General features: G+C 38.3%; 1 protein-coding gene across 1 annotated transcript in view; it reads left to right on the top strand.

The window, feature by feature from the left end:
* Positions 1-20,015, top strand: part of LOC120527337 (lipoxygenase homology domain-containing protein 1-like) — a 247,802-nt gene that overhangs the window by 8,649 nt on the left and 219,138 nt on the right. The window contains exons 2-6 of the mRNA XM_039750623.1: positions 3,603-3,761; positions 4,676-4,824; positions 5,959-6,099; positions 7,219-7,392; positions 10,682-10,880. Of these exons, the coding sequence (XP_039606557.1) occupies positions 4,684-4,824; positions 5,959-6,099; positions 7,219-7,392; positions 10,682-10,880 (655 nt within the window). The 5' untranslated portion in view covers positions 3,603-3,761; positions 4,676-4,683. The remainder of the gene's footprint in view (positions 1-3,602; positions 3,762-4,675; positions 4,825-5,958; positions 6,100-7,218; positions 7,393-10,681; positions 10,881-20,015) is intronic.

Genomic DNA, 20,015 nt, shown 5'->3' with positions numbered 1-20,015 from the left:
GCCTGGGGCTGGAAATAAAAGACAAAGAGTAGGACAGCTGCTGTACAGACTTTTGAATGTCTGAAGCGCTGCACGAGATGCAGATCACGTGGCACAGCAGCAACAAGCCAGCAGCTGATCGAGCAAAGTGGAGGTAAATAAAAACTGCATTTGTTTACAATTGTATCATCATTTAAGAGGGGGTTTTGGAGGAGTGACCATGTCTCCTTGGTGCAGACCAGGGGGGTTGGCAATATATATATGGCAGCACAGTGGCGCAGTGAGTAGTGCTGCTGCCTCGCAGTTAGGAGACCCAGGTTCGCTTCCCGGGTCCTCCTGGTTTGTATGTTCTGCGTGGATTTCCTCCAGGTACTCCGGTTTGCTCCCACAGTCCAAAGACATGCAGGTTAGGTGCATTAGCAATTCTAAATTGTGTCTGGTGTGTGTGTGTGCGTCCTGTGGTGGGCTGGTGCCCTGCCCAGGGTTTGTTTCCTGCCTTGTGTTGGCTAGGATTGGCTCCAGCAGACCCCTGTGACCCTGTGTTAGGATATTGCAGGTTGGATAATGGATTGATGGATAAATATATATATATATATATATATATATATATATATATATATATATGTGTATATAGATATCTACTTATATTAATTATGCTTATATTTCTTTGAGATTGCAACTTACTGACATTTAAACAAACACAGCCAATAGATAATTTATAAAAGACATTGCTTTATTTCAAGTAGATTTTTTTATTATGCACCATAATAAGTGAGAGGTTCTTATGTAACTTTTAAGCTACTTTATTTCCTTACTTTATTTTACCTTCTTCAACTGGACATTGCAATTTTTTAACTACATTGTTAAGAATTGTTATTTTATTGTGTGTATAAGAGTGAATGATGATGATGATCCTGATGCATCACCACCCTGTTTCGGATGCAGAGCCATTCTTAAATACACAGTTTCCTTTGGTGGCTGACCCTTAGTTTGTTTACACTCAACATTAAGCAAAACTACCCAGAGAGTAAATTCCACACGTTTTCTCTTCTTCTCTCATCTGTCAACTCAACATAACAACAAGTTATTTGTGTAGATGTAACAGGCTTTGGCATGACATTGCATCTGGAGTAACTAGAACAAAGACAAAATTAGACTGCACAGAATATTCACAGTTTTACTCAAGATAAATATGAAAGAAGTTACTAGTGAGTACCAAAACATGCTATTTGTAGAGTGTAAAGTTCCTTTAAAATGCAAATATAATATAACATTTAGGGGTTGACTTTTTATGAGCTTTTTAATTTTGAATTTGATAATATTATCTGGAAAAATTAAACATTATCTGACATATTTCCTGCTGCCATTTACTTGCTGCGACCCGTATTGGTGTTGATGCTTTTAAAACGCGTTTTTCTGCCTTTCTATCATCATTGAAGGTATTTTTTTTGTCCATTGTGCAAAATATTGAGGCATAAACAAAATATTTGTACTTTTATTTGTGATGAAAGAATACATTTCCATTATTTTTTGTATTGACTAACTGTTAGATAGATAGATAGATAGATAGATAGATAGATAGATAGATAGATAGATAGATAGATAGATAGATAGATAGATACTTTATTAATCCCAAGGGGAAATTCACATAATCTAGCAGCAGTATACTGATACAAAGAAACAATATTAAAGTAAATAGTAATAAAAATGAAAAGAATTAAAATAAAATTAATGTTAGCATTTACTCCCCCGGGTGGAATTGAAGAGTCGCATAGTGTGGGGGAGGAACGATCTCCTCAGTCTGTCAGTGAAGCAGGACAGTGACAAAAGTCTGTCACTGAAGCTACTCCTCTGTGTCATGATTGACAGGAGTTTGCTTGCATTACAAAAATAATTTGATATGTAAGTTACGATAAATTATAAGGGGCAATTATTACTTTGGTGCACGTCATCCCGGCACTGGACAAGGCGATCTGACCATCCTATGTTCTTTATTCGTCCTTGAGGCAGATGCAGAAGGTGGACTGGTGTCCCAGAAGTTCTGATGGATGATGAAAGGAATACCTTTATTCTTTTATCTCTTCTTTTTCAAAGTTTTTTTTTTCTGAGCTGGCCTTGTTCATCTCCTTAATACATTCTTTAAAACTGGATTCATGTTATTGACATTTTACTTATTGTGTTGAAGTTCAACAGACTTCGTCTACTATCAAAAAATTCTCATGATCATGTTCATTTCTGAGTCCATTTGTAAGATGTCTCCAAGGTGTAGCAGTCTTGTGATTTATGCCCTGGGTGCTTTGCTCATGTCACATGTTACCCTGTTCTGGCAGTCTCACTGCTGCAACATTTCTGATATCAAGAGTTCTTAATTCCCTGTGGCTTGTAGCTCATTGATGAATCAGTAAGAAAACTAATTACTATAACTGACGGCATAGTTAGGGGGCAAAATAATTGCTGCTTTTCATTTTTTTATTGGCCAGGCTGAATCTAACACCTCAATTAATACAATGACTTACAGTTAAGTGTGCTTTTGAAGCAGAGCACCTATTGTTAGCTAATCTCTGATAAACACACTCACAAAACCGTCTTATGCCCAGACTGGTGTATTAATGCATATAACCTTGATCTTGAAGACAGATTCTGTTTTTGCATAGATTACCTTTTCGCTGTGAGAAGATTATATTGTTTCTCAGCTCATGTATTCTTTCAGTAAACAGCTTATATGCACCAATACACACTACTTCACAACTGACAAGAGCATTCTAAAATCAAGAACTACAAAATAATGAAAAAAGTAAACCTTATGTTTACCAAAGCTTTTTTGTGACCTAGTTGTCACTGTTACTTCACTTTCTCATGGTTGCTGCCGTACATAGACTAGACCTCTTCCATTTCTGTAGAACTGCAACAGCTTTTAAATCTGAACTTTAGGCTACTATTTTGATGCCTCCAGATACTGCAATTGCTACACTAAATTTAAATATATGTATACACTCACTAGGGTCCGGACAACCAACATTCTAGGATAAAATTTAAAGCAGTGCCAAAATGGAGTGAAAACAATACATAATACTCATTGTTAAACCAAATGATGACCAAATATAGCCAGCCATCATTCAGCACTCTGCTTCACCTGTTGTAACCCTCATAGTCTTTGGTGAACATCTGCTTTGTACCACACTGGGCTTAGAAGGACAAGGGTAAGAGCATGTCTGTCTGTCAAGTATTTGACTCCTGTCTGACTCCTGCAAATCTTTAGAACATTCCTTGAGAAAAGAAAATAACCCGAGACTCTGGAGCAATTATTCTGAAGCACTGATCATGGAGCCACTTTTCTTTAGTGACCATCTTCAAATTATCTGGCAATAGTGCTAATCACTGTGCCACCATGCTCTCGTCTTGTTATTAAGTCAACTATAGTTTAAAAGGTTCATAATCCATATGACAATCACAGAATGTTACAATTTTTAATGACTGAATATTTTTGGAAAAGTTTTTGGTGCCTTTGCTAGTAATTGTCAAATTAGAAAATAAGCTCATGGATAAATAGATAAATGGAAAATAAAAGTTAAACCTTCAGTTAACATTTTTCGACTATTTTGCTTTGCTGTTGCTCTTTCTAGGTTTTCAATTCAGAGATGTCTCTCCTCCTCGGGGTAAACCAACTTGGAATGATCCTCGTGTCAAAACAGAAGCTTGGACAAATTCTTTACGCCGACATCGAGTAACTCTGAACAGTAGGTCAGTGGAGTCAGCCGTAAGCAGGAGAGCACCCTTTGCAGGTTAGCAATGTTGACTACTTTTTATTTCATCACCCTGCTTCTCCTACATAAATGAATGCTCTGGTGTTAAAGTATATTCTGATAAAAATTAAAAACTGTCGTGTGCCTTATAATGTAAAAGGTTCAGTGATCATTACGTTAAGAATGACTTGCTGCATTTTTCACATGCATTTTAATAAACAAATGATGCTTATATGAGATACAAAAAGTCAAAATTGAAAACAAAAAACAATGAGATGTATAGCTTTTTGACTGAAAAATCATGTTTAAGTGGCCCAACCAGGGAGAGCAGGCTTATTTGTACTAGCAAGCCTGCAAACAAAATCAAACTGCCCACTGGCTGCTCATACAGTTACTGTAAGTGCTTTTAGGATATGAACATGTGCCCTGAATGACAAGCAGTGATTTCATTTTCTCACAAAGTAGATCTAATCTTCATTGCTTGTGTAAAAGCTTTTTCTTTTACTTATAGTGAAGAAACACATGAAAAATTTCTTTCTCCTTCAGAAATGTGATTTGTTAGTGGCTGTTAAGAGTCTGACTTATACACTTATCAAATGCTTCAAGATTCTACGCCTTTCATTTCCTTAGTAACAAAGAATACTTGGAAATACATAGAAGTGACGACAAACCTACTCAGTTTAACTAGTTTTCATCAGAGGAATTGCAGATGAAATACAAAAAATGGAAGTGAAACTTCCACATACACCCCTTTTCTCAGTTTTATTCATTCAACACAGAGAAAAGCCAAGCAGAATGACACCTTTTATTGGCTAACTAAAAAGATTACAATACGCAAGTTTTCAAGGCAAGTCAGGCCCCTTTTTCAGGCAAAATGTAATTCATTTAACATTAAATGCTATGAAGTCCAGCTCTACTGGATTTGAGAGTATGTGTTTTGTTTTTCCTAACAGCTCGAACCATGAGTGCCAACCTTAGTGGGAAGCGGAATAAGATTGGACAAATGACTTTCCCACAGTACAACTCCCTCAGTGACCCTCATCTCTTTGACTTCTATACCCGCAAGTATGGTTTTCAGGCAGCATGCCACTCTCATTCATCGGTAAGGAGCTCTGGCTTTCTAGCTGAGTGTAAGGTCTCTTTATCTCTTTTTGAAGATCCTCAACAAATGATCACATTCTGACTTTTTTTTTTTTTTTGTAATAATGTTTTGGTTCCTAATGGAAGTCCCTAGCATTTAGTAGCCGTAGAAGTCATCTTGTGCCGTCCACTATTTGACATTTACAGAGGACTTTTGAATCCCCCTTATAACAACATGTAGTTCTCCTGTCATACAAAGTTAGTGTTTATGATGCCATATTTTGTAAGCCCATGTGTCTATGTAACATGCTCAAAACACATACTTTATTTTTCTCATTTATCTGTCCTTCCAAACCCAGAGCTTTGAGTACATTAGTTAGTCACTGAGTGACTGATAAGACCTGATAATGGACGTCTATTTCTGTATTAAGAAAATCAGACATCTAATGATAGTAGATGAGCTGAAGAGCAACATTTCCAAAACTTGGTACACTGAAATACATTTTAAAAATATAAATAGCATTTTTGTTTTTAGTTTTGTAAATTTGTATTAATTTTATATTATTAATGGGTTTAAAGGAATACTCTATTTTTTATATTGTACTTACCCCATGTAGCTTATAGTGATGGTTGGGGAAGAATTTTAATCTTATGTTTTCATACAAAAAGGAGAGAAAAAGGTTTGTGATTTTTACAAGCTAATAGTGACGCAAGCTGTACAATGTCATAACTCTGTGAATATTTGTCAGAATGAAGACGTGTGGCTGGATTTGCTAGAGGTGCACAACGAAGAGGAAAATACCTTGTACAATCCTCCACAATATGTGTAAGAGAGAAAGAAAAAGGGACAAAGCAAATCATCTCTGCCAGTGTGCTGGGAAGGGACATGTCTGCTTGATTGTGTTCTGTCATGTACTGTATAGTGCGCAGAAAGTACAACTGTCAGAGCAATTAATGCAGAAGAGACAGAGTGGTGGCCAGGGAGGATTCTGAAACAAATTCTTCCAGGACCTTGGAGAGCTAACGATAGGCCCTATCTGAACCATGTGTGCCTGATTCTCTTTCCCAGCCCCTTAAAGGCAGCTCATGACCCTGTTGTTCACTTAAAATGTGTAAGCTACAAAATCTTATTTATGTTTCTTTTTTGTACATCAAGAGACCAAAAAGTGCACCCATCCATAGATCTCTGAGCTCAAGAGCTAGCAGTCTGCAGGCAAGATCATCAGTCGAGGATAAAGTCTTGTATAACGTCACAGTAAAAACAGGAGACCGAAAAAATGCAAGCACTGATGCAAAGGTAAGAGGCTGGAATTTTCACTGCATAAAAAAGTGGTTTTGTTTTATTTACACTATTGTATATAGTATTAGAGAGAAAATGAGCTGATAATAAATTCAAAGGCAATCTAGTAAGGTGTACATGTGAACTAGGCTGCCCACTCTTAAAAAATCCTGAGCTTTAAAAATATGAATGGAAGCTTTCATTCAAAACTGTCAGTTCTTTACATACTGGGATATGAATTTAAATGGCTTAAAACTCACGTGAATACATTCTTAAAGTTTTAAGACATATTGTCATGATACTTTTCATGCACAGCAACAGTAGCACTATTTTTTGACAAGTATTATTTGAATATGTGTTTTAATACATGTATACAGTATATATCTTGAATAAATAGGGTGTTTTTTTGTTTTCTATTTTAATCTTTTTGGCACAGCAAAGGTGTGTTGATTATTCCTGTTTCTCTCATATAGTTATAATTTGTTTTAAAGTAGTCAATTATAATGGGCATTTATTTGATTTAATAACAAAGGTTACATATTGATAAAATTTCCCGTGATTTACTGTATTTAGGTAATCATTTTGCATTGCAGCCAGTTCTAACGCATTACTCTAATCCAGAGATTTTCCAGGGGCCATTTGTTGCATATTTATAGCAGGCTTAAAGCTCACCCACAACAAAAGCTGTATTTTTTATAATAAGCTACTAATTACACATGAAGGAGTATGAGTGTGTGCGTAATTTTGCGCTGTGATGTTCTAGCGTCACATGCAGCAATGTTTCATAACTTTTGGCCATGGTTACTAAGGGGTATGTTTTGGCACCTTTGATTCGGTAAAAAATAAAGTGAGATCAGAAGACAGAGGGGTGGACGAATATTGTAAGTGAGGCACAGGAGACCAGGAGAGGAGAGGCTTCCTTACCCAAATGGGAGGCCCCGAGTGGATGGACAGGTATCCCATCCAGGTAAGGAACCTTCCCCTCTCCTGGTCGTTATGCCCGTCTATCCCATGTCTCACTTACAATATTTACATGAAAAGATATCTTTATGATGTGACACTATAACACAGTGGTCTAAGGTGTGGTGTGTCAGACCAATATTTTAGATTCCATTTGTATTGAATTTCCATTTTTAGGTGTTTCTTCAGATGAAAGGCTCAAAAGGAAAGTTCAACAAACAGCGCCTTTTTAAAGGTTCAGGATCCACCAAATCAGGAGAACTTAGTAGTTTTCAGTTCAGCAGAGGTTCCAGTCACACATTCAGACTTTATGGACCTGAAATTGGAGACATCAAAAACATCGTTTTGGAGGTACTATTTATGTAATCCACCTTTTGTAGCTACATCCATCATGTTGCATAACATTATTTGATGAATTTATATTTTTGCTACAGTTATTAAAATGTAATTTTTTGATGATTTTTTTCAACATTATTTTTATCAGTAAGTTGTTGGTTTGAAGATCTCTCTAGAATACATCACTGTGGAGTTACTAAATGAGGTTCTAGTTATTTTTGTTGTATTCCTTGTTGAAAAGATTAATGTGCACTCACTAAAACTTGTAGATCAGGGGTTTCCAACCTGGGATGCATTTCAGGGGTGCAATAAAAAGGAAGGCTGCATTATGATGATGAGTGAAGTGTGCAGTCCTACTTTATCATGGTGCGACCAATGTCTTGCAGTGTGCTGTCATTTATTAGTTAGTGTTCCTGTTCTCCTGGGCAATGACTGGGAATAATAGAAGGGTATAACATCTTCCCATTTGCTTTCATTATGGCACTGGAAGTGATCATCTGAGCCTCAAAATGGGCTGTAGGAGGATGACTCAGCCTGGACAGTGATTACCTCCCATTCGAGCCTACATAGATGACATCACCACCCAGATGTCAACTGTCTGATGTACCAAGCTTTTGCTGGAAAAGCTGCATGCCAATATAACACGGGCAAAGAAGAAGATGAAACCCAGCAAATCCAGGAGCATATCCATCGTCTGAGGAAAACTTATGGACCAGAGATTTCACATCAGTGAAACATCAAACATCAACGGCCTTGCTGTTATAGACCCAGACTTCGCTTCCTGGTAGATTGAAACCGTGGTGTCTGCAGTTTGGATTGCCCCCTCCATCTGATGTGGCCTCTAATGGTCTATGAGGTCCCCATCTCCAAAATCAAGAAGCTGGAGAGGACAGTCATTTCATTTATCAAGAAGTGGCTAGGTCTTCCACAGTGCCTTAGCAGCTTTGGTTTATATGGACATGGTGTGCTAAGGCTGCCTGTCTCAAGCTTTACAGAGGAGTACAAATGCACCAAAGTAAGGCTGGACCTGACAGAGTCCCAAGATGCTATAATACGAGCAGCTGCTCCTATACAGACAACAGAGAGGAAGTGGACTCAGCTGTTAGACTCAGAGACATTGTGGGACACATGCAACAAGGAAGTGGTGGCTTTGAGTTTGGGTTAGGGAAAACTCAACCTACATTGTGTAATTCAACATATATCCAGAGAAGACAGTTGGTGGTTGCTGAGGTTCGGTAGCAAGATGAGGCAGAGAGATATGCAAGGGCAGTCTTATAGGCCAAACTGGGCCAGTGGACTAACTGGGAAAATCTGGAGCATTGTAAGCTCACCTGGAAGAATCTGTGGATGATGAAAGATCTCAGAATCAGCTTCATTACCAGAACCACCTGTGATGTTCTTCCCAAATCCATGAACCTACATCAATGGGTTTGAGCAGATTCATTATGTTCTCACTCTGCCAAATCCCAGCAACGTTAAAGCACATCCTCACCGGCTTTAAAGCCAGTCTGTCCCAAGGTCACTACACCTGGAGGCATAACCAGGTTCTACAACAACTGGCGATTACTCTGGAATAAAGGAGATCTACCACCAATGCCTGCCCACTCCCGATCACTGTATTCACAAACACCATCCCATTGATAAGAGCATGACAATCTTAAGTGAAGCTGTCTACAAGAAAGGCCCTGACTGTCCCGAGGACTGCCTGGGACTGGAAAATGCAGGTTGATCTAAATTACAAGCTTTTCTGACAGAAATTATTATATCTAGCCTTACGCTGGACCTGATCTTGTGGTCAACCTTGCAGAAGTACTTGTTCATCAGTTCCATGGGAGGCAGCAGTTGATGAGGCATGTAAGCGTAAACTTCTTAGGTATGCAGACATCTGAGGCAGAACAACGCAGCTAGTGTACCCAGGTGCACCTGGTAGAGGTAGGGTGTACAGGGTTTGTAGCCACATCAACAATCAGGCTTCTAAAGGGGGTGGGGGTACAAGAGCAGGCCTTCCAACAGGTCATCAAGTTGCTTTCAGAAGTTGCCGAATGAAGTAGCAACTGGATTTGGCTGAAGAGAAATGATCCCAACTGGGCTGAAAAATGACAAGCAAGGAGTAAAAGCAGAGGCGGGCCCACCTGAAATGCCCTATGGAGGTGTCGTGGGATAATCAACGAAAAAATGATCAAGCAGGGTGCCCACCTGATGACCTCAATGAAGCGATTACCTTATATCCATTGAAGACAACAAGAAAGTGCAGAATATTGGAATTTTAATATCAAGCCCAGTGAACTTGACCTATGGTATGAAAAGAATCAAGCACTGCAAGCACAATTGTCACTTGTGTCACTTATGTGGGCACATCATTCATAAAGGTGAATAACTTTTTTTATGAGAGTGGAATTTGGACCTTACAATGATCCGTAGAGAAGGTCCAGTATTGATTTTTTTGCAAACCCTGTTCTTGACACATCACTGATTTCAAAGTTTTATTGACATTTTTGCTGGAGGGGGGGAGGGGGGGGGAACAAGGGGTTCTGAATTAGATGCAACACCTGCTGCTTACACTCTGCCTATCTCCCCTGCTCGCTTTCTAGGCAACAGCACAACCATTTTAATTGTGTGGCACATCTGTTTTTGAATTGCAGTGTAGGTGTTATCGAGGGACAAAGCTTAGCAGCATGCCGGCACCCATCACTTAAAATGTGATATTACTTTTATACGTGGATCAAATATAATATAAATCAAACATTTTGTAGGGTACAGGGAATAGACAAGGTTGAGAACCACCACTGTAGATGAGTTGTTAATGTTAATTCATTTTGAAAGATCTTATTATGGTAAAATACACTGTTCCAAAAGATGTAACACTTTATCCATGTTGAACTTGCAGAGGTTGCCTAGTTTACTAGTCCTCAAGTGATCCAGTGATCCACTTTCCATAAATTTACAAATGTAAAATACCTATTCTTTAAATATAGCCTGAACATTGTTTGGCCAAAGGTATATCTAATTTTGAAGAATAATTGCAGTGTTAGAAACAAAATGAAACAGCAAAAAGTGCAAAAACATATTATATTGTAGTACAAGTTGTTTGAATCAGTCCTCAAAGTGTGCTGGAACCAAATGGCAATCCTCCTATGTCCTGTGAGATTCTAGCTCAACAGAGTGGGTCTGCTGTATGTAATTGACCAGAAACCACTGGAGAATTAAAGTGGCCTTCTGCAAACAAATGGCAATAAAGTGAAAAAAATAACAGTTTCAAGACTGCGAAAATTGTTTAAGTATTGGTATTTCTTTTTGTTAAAAGCATGATGGACTTGAGAAACAGCAGGCATGGTATGTGGAAGAAGTATCAGTCACCAACACTGCGAGGGATAAGACCTGGAGCTTCCCATGCCAAAACTGGCTTTCCCTGTTCCATAATGACTGCCAGCTCGGTCGTATGCTCAGCCCTGCAGGATGCAAGACTCTTGGTGGTCCAGGCAAAAATTTCCCCAAAACAACAGGTTTGTGAAAAAATGAATTGTTTGCATATATGTTTACCTAATTAAAGCATACATTTTAAAATATGGTGTGTTAAATTAGGAAGCCATGATTAAATGTATTTTCCCCAAAATAACATAGTTACTAATTCAATGAATGTCTTATAGCATTATTGTACAAATTATTTTTTAAGAGGTTTGTACTACTTTTTAGCAAACAGGATATTATTTGCAGGGAATACAATCTCCTTGATAAATAGCTTCTTTTATCTGAAGCCTAAAGCAAACCCAAAACACACACACACACACACACACATCTGTAGAGAGAGGAAATACTTCGCTTTACATGCTTGCTCAATTTCTTGAGATAATCTGCAGTGAAGGCAGCATATGAACATCACCGAACAAGCGTCTTTGCCATCAGAAGAACAAGCCAAGTGTCTTGTCTGTTGTTGGGTTTCGTTGGCTGTTCTGCTGTGCACTGGTGACTTGACTGCATGGAGTGATGATTTCTAAAACCAGACAGTCCCCAGATTTAAACTTATTAGAACACAATAAACAGAAGCTTCAGTCCTCTTTATATCCTCTGGTTCAGAGATTACTTACATTAATGGAATAAGTGACACATCTCTTTTTTTCCCCTCTTTCTAACAGTTCCCAAAATAAATTTGAGGTCTGCAGTGTTTTATTTTCTAATTCATGTCAGGATGTTTACATTTTAAAAGAGCTTGGTTTGTGGCTCACATAGCGTCTCAGATTCTCTGTACAATCAAAAATACTTGCATATGTCTGTTTAAAATATAGAAATACAGAAAAAATATATGTATTCGTTTGGCCATTTAAAGCATAAATCACAGTGCTGTACCGGCTACTACACACTACACATCAATGTTAAAGTTGTCTTGAATAAGAACAGCCCTGGATAAATAGCATCTCCAGTGTTTATGAATTAATTGATAAAGCCAGGGTCATACAGCAACAAAGTTATCTATTATGTTTATTTATTTACTTCCTTGTCATATGCAAGTATTAATTAATTTGAATGGCGGCTAAAATCACCCTCACCTTGTGTTACACGGAAGAAATCGATGTGAAAACTCAGAAGCAATCTTGAAAAAAGGTCACGCACTGTAATTCAATTGTAGTGACAGCTTTAGGGGCTGATAGTGATGAACTCAGCTGACTGTTTTGATGTGATAACGCAGTTTTTGTTTTGCGGTCTTTCCCCATTACAACCCTGTTTCTCAATGGAATTTTTAAACACCCTTAAAGTGTAGATTTTAAGTTGTATTAGCAGTAAATATGTATGCAAAATTTCATGAACTTCGACTGTGCTGTTTTGGAGTGATGCATTTTTTTGCCCCCTCATTACAACCACCCCCCTGCAACTCGATTACATTTTTGAGACACCATGTATCCTGGATTTTAACTTGGACTAATGGCAACCTACAGGCAAAATTTTATGAACATCGATTAAGCTGTTTTTGTGTGATTAGCGAGCAAACAGATAAGATGTAATCTGAGGGTTGAAATGAAGTTCCTAGTGTGCAAAAACGGATGAATAACAACCAAAGCCAATTTTGTTTATGTAGATTTGATTGCTTTTGATTTTATTTGGGTTGTGTTTTGGTTTTTACTGTAAAGCAAATTGTGACGCATTTATACACAATATGTACTATTTAAATAAAGACATTATTATTTGCAAGAGACATTTGTTAGTTTGTAGGGATATTAAATTGATAGAAGTATTTTCCTAGTTGGGGCAGCATGGTGGCACAGTGGGTAGCGCTACTGCTTCCTGGGTCCTCCCTGCGTGGAGTTTGCATGTTCTCCCTGTGTCTGTGTGGGTTTCCTCCGGGTGCTCCGGTTTCTTCCCACAGTTCAAAGACATGCAGGTTAGATGCATTGGCGATCCTAAATTGTCGCTTGGTGTGTTTGTGTGTGTGTGTGTGTCTATCCTGTGGTGGGCTGGTGCCCTGCCCGGGGTGTGTTTCCTGCCTTGCGCCTTGTGTTACCTGGGATAGGCTCCAGTAGAGCCCCGTGACCCTGTAGTTGGGATATAGCAGGTTGGATAATGGATGGATGGATTTTCCTAGTTATGTTAAAATGTTTGCCTAAATATCAATGCATAGTAAATTGGAAATTTTATTATATCCCCCACAAACTAGATTGAAATGGAATAATCTGTTTCTTGTCCCTCTGACTACAGATTAGTTCTAGTTTGTGATCTGCCTTGCAGTTGGTAAGACATAGAGGGTAAACCATATTGAATGTGCCATACATATAGAACACATTGAATGTATTAAGTAAAGTATATACTGTATATGTAAGTTTGCCATAGAGAAATGACAAAATAACAGCAACCTTTAAGTATAGAAAGTAACTGAAATTTAACAAGAAAAAGCTAAATTTGCAGAAGAAATATTTTTTCCTTTTTTGCCTTTTATCCTGTGTGTGTAATAACTTTTTTCTCTATTTTTATGTGAACTGTTTTCCTTTGAATTTTCACTAAACCTTTTTAAAACAAAGTTTATTGGACTGAGAAATTTCTTTTGTTACCTGTTTGACTCTTGTTGGATCCTACCTTCTCAATTTAGTAGCGGCTTGATTTTGGAAAACTGGAAAAGACACAGCTACAATTATTATTATGATTTGTAAAATGATCAAACTAGACACACTTAAAAAGGTTGGGGCAGCCACCCGTATAATATCCCTGGCTGCAAAAGGCTTTGAAAGGAACAGAGATGTTCACAAGACTGAGTCCAAAACAGAACTTAAGTTGAGTTACAAAGATGGCAGTTTAAATAGTCAGACCGGAAGTAACGTAGGGGAACCAGAAGTGGCCGTCTTCTGACATCAATTGAGGCACCGGAACCGGAAGTGATGTCAGTCGAGCCATCGGTACCGGAAGTGGCGTCATTCAAGGTTGAGTCAGATAGGTTTTCCCATCGACATAGAATTAATAGACATAGACACCACATGACCAGCAGCATCATACGTCAATGTCGCCGCCATATTGCGAGTGGCACTGCTGTGGAGTAAAGTAGTGGATAAAGATGCCTCACGCATGTGCTGCTTCGGATTGTACAAACTACTGTACACTCCAAACCAGATCCCGGGGGATTATATTTCATAGGTAAGGCTGAACAATTGTTTTGGTTATATTTGGCCATTAGAAAATCCCGTTTTATAATCTTAACTTTAGCTACGCCAGGCTAAGCTAGCAAAACTATGCATTCATGTGCTGTGTTACCATGGTAATTGCATTTTTTTTTTAATATCCTCAGACTGACAGCTATGATTGATCAGTTTTGTGGGGACAGACAGACAAGCATGTAAATCTATCACTTTGTACAATTTATGAAGCCAAACTGTTACTAGCAGTGCAGTTTGTGTTCTTTCTCAAGAAATTCAACTGAAAAAGAGTAAAGATCTGTAAAAGTGGTGCATGTGTGTTTTAGGGGGCTAGAATAACAACTCTTCAGCTGGTCAGTTCCAGGCTATTTTCCGCCGTCTCAGGTTCAGTGTGGTGCCACTCCAAGCACATCTGGAAATGTGGCAGCGCAGGATGAGACTGTCTCCCTGTCTGCTGTTGAGATGTCCTCTACACCAGCAGCAACAGAAAGAAGAGCTTCCATCCCCTTTTGCAAATAGGCCTGCAATTGTGTGTGACCATAGCTACTTACCAACCTGCTTTGGGTTTGTCGTTCAACAGATTTTGAGAAAGCTGTCCTGTGATGTGTGCCGTGCTAGTTTGGTAACAGTTACTGTACCGGCATCATACGATCAAAGGTACCACTTGCTCACATTAAAAAACAAAGGAGGTTTGATGATTCCTTCCGAGGGTACAGTCAAGTTGGTCAAAGTAGCTGAGCGTGTTATCCGACAGTCGACATTAGGGCAAGCTGTCAGTGTATCTTTGATCAATCAGTTTGTTCGGGCTGAGATTGGTTCAGATAATGTGTTTTTTCTCAAGGAGCACATTGAGGAAACACAGTTTGAAATTGACAACCATCATTTTATGCTCATGTCTTTAGTTGTGTCTGTCTTCTACAAACTAAGGCTCCACTGTATTGCCAGGCTGAATACTCTCAAATTATAGTGTGGCAACACACGGAAAAAGCTATGTAAGATAGTTCTGTTTCAAGGATTTTAGATCCAATCCTGTATATATTTAAGTAACCACATTGTGTGTGTGTGAATATGTGTGTGAGAGAGAGAGAGATTGAGAGAGGAATGAGTGAAATGTTTTCAAAAATTATTATCAATTTATATACAATAAAATTGTTTATTTTTGTCATTGAGTGTATCATTTCACTGTTAAAAGAAAGACCAGGCTGCCAGTTGCAGTCTTACTATTTTGACTTTCAGACATTGGTCAAGTTTTTGTCTCAATAATTAATAATAATAATAATAATAATAATAATAATACATTTTATTTAATAGGCACCTTTCTTAGCACTCAAGGTCACCTTACAATAAAATTAAACAAAATTAGTAAAATTAAAACAAGAGAATGATAAATCAAAAAGCAATAATTAGCAAACAAACAAAGATAACAGTGCAAAATTCACAATTTGTATGCCAGTTTAAAAAGATAATTTTTGAGGGCAGTTTTAAAATGTGTTATTGAATCGAGCTGACATATATGAGAGGGAAGAGAATTCCCGAGTTGAGGAGCACTATGAGAGACGCTCGAGCTCCCATTGCACTGAGTTTGATGTGTGGTATAGAAAGTCGAGCTGCAGATGAAGATCTGAGTGAGCGAGAGGAGTACAAGTCTGTAGGAGATCGTTGAGACTGTGGAGAGCTTTAAATGTTAAGAGCAGTATTTAGTATTGTATTCTGTAGTGAACAGGGAGCCAGTGAAGTTGAGAGTATGTGTAATATGTTCAGTGGATTTAGAACAGCAGGTTATTATCCTGGCAGCAGAATTTTGAAGAAGTTGTAAGCGATGGATACGTTTTTGTGGGATGCCAGTTAGAATAGCATTACAGTAATCTATACGTGAGGTGACTCGGGCATTAACCGATACTTCAGTACTGTGTTGTGTAAGAACAGGAAATAAGTCTAAAAATGTTTCAGAGATGGAAGAAGGCAGTCCGAGAAATGTTACTTATATGGGAGGAATTATTTAATAATAAAAATAATTATTATTATTTAATAATTGACATTAATAATTGCATGTAAACGGTTCGCCAGAATCTGTTGTATTTAAAGATACTGTTTTAAATGTTATTGTTTTTTCATCAGAAAACCCGGTTTCCATGTCTACCTGTATTAGTTGAAATGGCACTTTTACCACTCCATTAGGGCGGACATGCTGACGTATAATGTCCACTGGGCAACGCAGCGAATGCAGTGTCTATCTATATATGTCTATGGGTTTTCCCACGGCTGGTCTATAGAGATAACAAGAGAAGGTTTAGTGCACCCCGCCACTCCCTGGCCTGGCGTGGAATTACCTTCACTTGGTCCATACAACGTCCTCCTACTCGCACATGCGTGACATATTATTATTATTATTATTATTATTATTATTATTATTCAAACCAGAAAAGGGAAACACAATAGAACACTGAAAAATTACTCTGCAAAAGAAGCTAACGCTAAAACCACCAACTTTTTACAATGTACTTGATGCAGCACAGAAAGGATTCATGGTATGATGTGTTTGTATGGCATCCACCGTGGGACATGGCATGATTAAAACAGGTGGAAGACAACTGACAACCTCAACATAACACTCATATTTCAGATCCAACAACCGTAGATTTAGTGAGGTTATTGCCTGTTAATTGTTTGCCAGCAGTTCCTACATGCACACACAAATTATTATATCTTTAGATTGTTTGCTACATGTTGAAATATGGTACAGCATGGGCCATTAGCCAAGTTGGGGTGCTTTTTCCTAAGCCTATTTTATGTACTCTCTCATTCTCTCAGGTATTAGATTCATTACTCTGATTCACATTACTTAGCTCTCAATGGATTCTAGATTAAGCTGATGATACAATACTTGGTTTACAAAAATAGGATTCAGAAACCAGATACTCTTCTCATGTGTAGCCTTTAACTGTCTTACATGACTGTCTAAATGACCTTTGATCTTTAATGAGGTATACTGTAACCAGAGTAAAACTAAGTATAAATCCTTATGTCACTTGAAAAGGTCTTTGCAGACATATTATTTTCTTAGCTATATAGTATTTGTCTTTCTTTTCAAAATCCTAATTTTGAGCATGCCAAGCTGGACATTTGTCAAGAACCTCTTAGAAGAGGGGAAATGTTCTTTATTTTTTAAGGTGATGGACACAAGTTTAATAGTAGTCAATCATACAGTACCTCTATGTAACATCACTCAATGAAAACAGCTTGACAGCTTATGGCTGTCTTCTAAATATATCGATTTCTTTCAAACATTGAGCTACAGTTCATGATAACCCACATCACAATTGACATCCTGCTCGTCAGGTGAACTTGACAGTTGTCTACTACAATGCTACAAAGGCAGCAATTAGTGGAAAATTTGACTCCTGATTGGATGGAGTTCCACTGTGGCATTGAATTACATGAAGGGTCTTCCTGACAGAAGAAAATGAACTTAAACCAATTGTATCTGTGTGGGCTTGTGTGATTATCAGTACAACATGATCCTTTGCTCAGTGCATAGGACTCCCTCTCTGATAAATACAAAGCATCTAATGGTGTCTCCAGTGTATACGAGAAAGCAAGTGAGCCATAATGTTTCAAAATGTGATGCTGCCTATGCAGTGGAAAAAGGAAGACACACTTTATGGAAAACTATTTTTTGCCTAGGTGTTACTTAGTGCTGTCCCAGCAATTCATTGAGAGGAGTTTTCCTTAATGTTGTGTGTTGTAAATAAATTATAAATAACTCATGGTGCACAGTTACACCACCTCACCCTGACTTGCATATTGTAATACAGCTGCAAAAATATTTAGTTTTCATATTTTTAATATAAGTAATAAAATTACTAGGACCTTACAAGAATTCTTTCATTACACAAAGGAGTATTAAATGAATAATAAATAAAGGGAAAACAGGAACTGTGACTTTGAACAGAGGTCACCAGTTTGGTACTGGGGTTAACCTACAGCAAAATCGTCAAAAGATGAGTTTGAAAGCCGGGCACAGTCCTTGTCTTTATGGAATTTGAACGTTCTCCTCATGTTTGCCTGAATATTTTTGTAAGTACCAAATACAAAATCCCAAACCCTTGGATGTTATGTAGCCAACTCTGAAATGACCTTAGATGAGTGAGTGCAGTTGTGCAAGTGCATGTCTAGGATTGGTTCTTACCTTGCATTTGACATTGCCAAGTTTGGTAGCCCCCCCTGCCTTTGATTCAGTATTACAGGGTCCAAAAAGGTTTTGCTGGATAGACCACCTTCATTTTATGGTAACACATTGATTAGATCAGCTGTCCCATAGCTACAGGGACCAGAGTTCAAGCCCCATCTTAATTGCTGTCTGCGTAGAATTTGTATTGTCTCCCGATTTGAAGTTACTCAAAATAGACATGGCATTTTTAATGGTGTTTGTGAATATAAGTGGTACTTTAATGCACTGGCATCCCACCCAGAGTAGGACCCTGCTGATATAGGGTGTAGTGGTGGCTCTGTGGCTAGGGATCTGCACTGGCAATCAAAAGGTTTCTGGTTCGAATTCCAATAAATGCCAAAAGGGACTCTCCTCTGTTGGGCCCTTGAGCAAGGCCCTTAACCTGAAATTGCTGAGTGCTTTGAGTAGTGAGAAAAGCGCTATATAAATACAAAGAATTTAGCTTGTGACACATTCAAAAAGTTATATAGCTTAAAGTGCATAAGACAGTCACTGAAAATGGCACTCAGACATTGCTTCTCTGCATGGTACAAAAGCTAAATTTTCCTAACATATCTTTCAAAACCTCCTTACAATGACAGAATATGCATAAGGTTTTAGACCAAGCTACTATAAATTATATGTGCTGTTTCCAGTGGACAGAACAGCACATGCCTCTTCGAATGGTGGGGAACCAGCCAGGTGTTTCTGTTGAATGAACAAGACAAAAAAAGTGCATGGTGGCACAAATGGAAAAGATGGCATTAGTCCAAGGATTTTCCAAGATTAGGAAAGGTACAGATCAGTTGTGGCGCTTGCTCCATGTTGGGTTTTGGATCCAATGTCAGATGCCATCCTCAGAGGACCACTTGGTTTTATGGGTTGGAGGCCAGCTCTGGACAATGTGGCTGGTTAGATGCCCCCACTGAGTGTCTTCTTGGAGCTGTGGGTGGGAAAGCGGGGACAGTGGCCCCTCTCATCCCAGAGTGGTACTGCTTACCTCAGCAAAGCCAGAAAGGTGATTACCAGGAGCACATGTGTGACAGTGCTTATTAAAACTGTGAGCTAAATGTTGGCTGAAACATTTTATCAGAAACTGTAGATGCTGGGCGTAAAAACACAGTATTTCCTTCAGTAAGTGCCCATGATGAACAGATCTAAGGGGCAGTGGCACAAGTAGAAATGCTGGAGAGAGTAAATGTTTTTTTTTAATTATTATTATATAATAGCCTTTAGTATTTTTACTGTGATAAAGGTAATTTACACACTAGGCATGCTGGATGTGCCGTTTATCCTTTAAAATGCATTGAAACGCATTTGGAGTAGAATACAGACGTTATTTCGACACCTTGGCTCTGCCAACTGTTAAATGGCACATTAAAGCAGTTGTTTAGAAACAGTCTTTTTTTCACTATACATACGTTTATAAAGAGACTATTTTAACCACCATGTACAGTAGCCATGTTTTGTTTCTTACACTATAAATGTGCTCTACCAGCTTCTCATTCTGAAGGATTGTGTGACTTTTGCAGTTTTCACTTTTTCTCTTCTGTCTAGTTTACTTTACACACTTTGGCAAGCTCATCTTTTTTTAAAGATCTCATTAAAGTAAATGGCCGTGGATTGGTTGGCTTGATCTGTGATAGAGTGCTTGCGCCGAGTCTGTTTGTTATCCTCTTGCCCTTTTCTCAGAGACGAGCGTGATGTCACAGAGGTGAACGTTTCTGTGAGAATCTTACTTTGAAAAGCCTTTGTACTGACGGCAGGGAAGTGCAACATTCCATAAACAGCTCTGCTCGTTTGCCGTCAGAGGA

Source organism: Polypterus senegalus, chromosome 4 (assembly GCF_016835505.1).
Source record: "Polypterus senegalus isolate Bchr_013 chromosome 4, ASM1683550v1, whole genome shotgun sequence".
NCBI lineage: Eukaryota > Metazoa > Chordata > Cladistia > Polypteriformes > Polypteridae > Polypterus > Polypterus senegalus.
The sequence above is the reverse complement of the archived record's forward strand: the minus strand, read 5'-3'. Positions and strand labels throughout refer to the sequence as shown.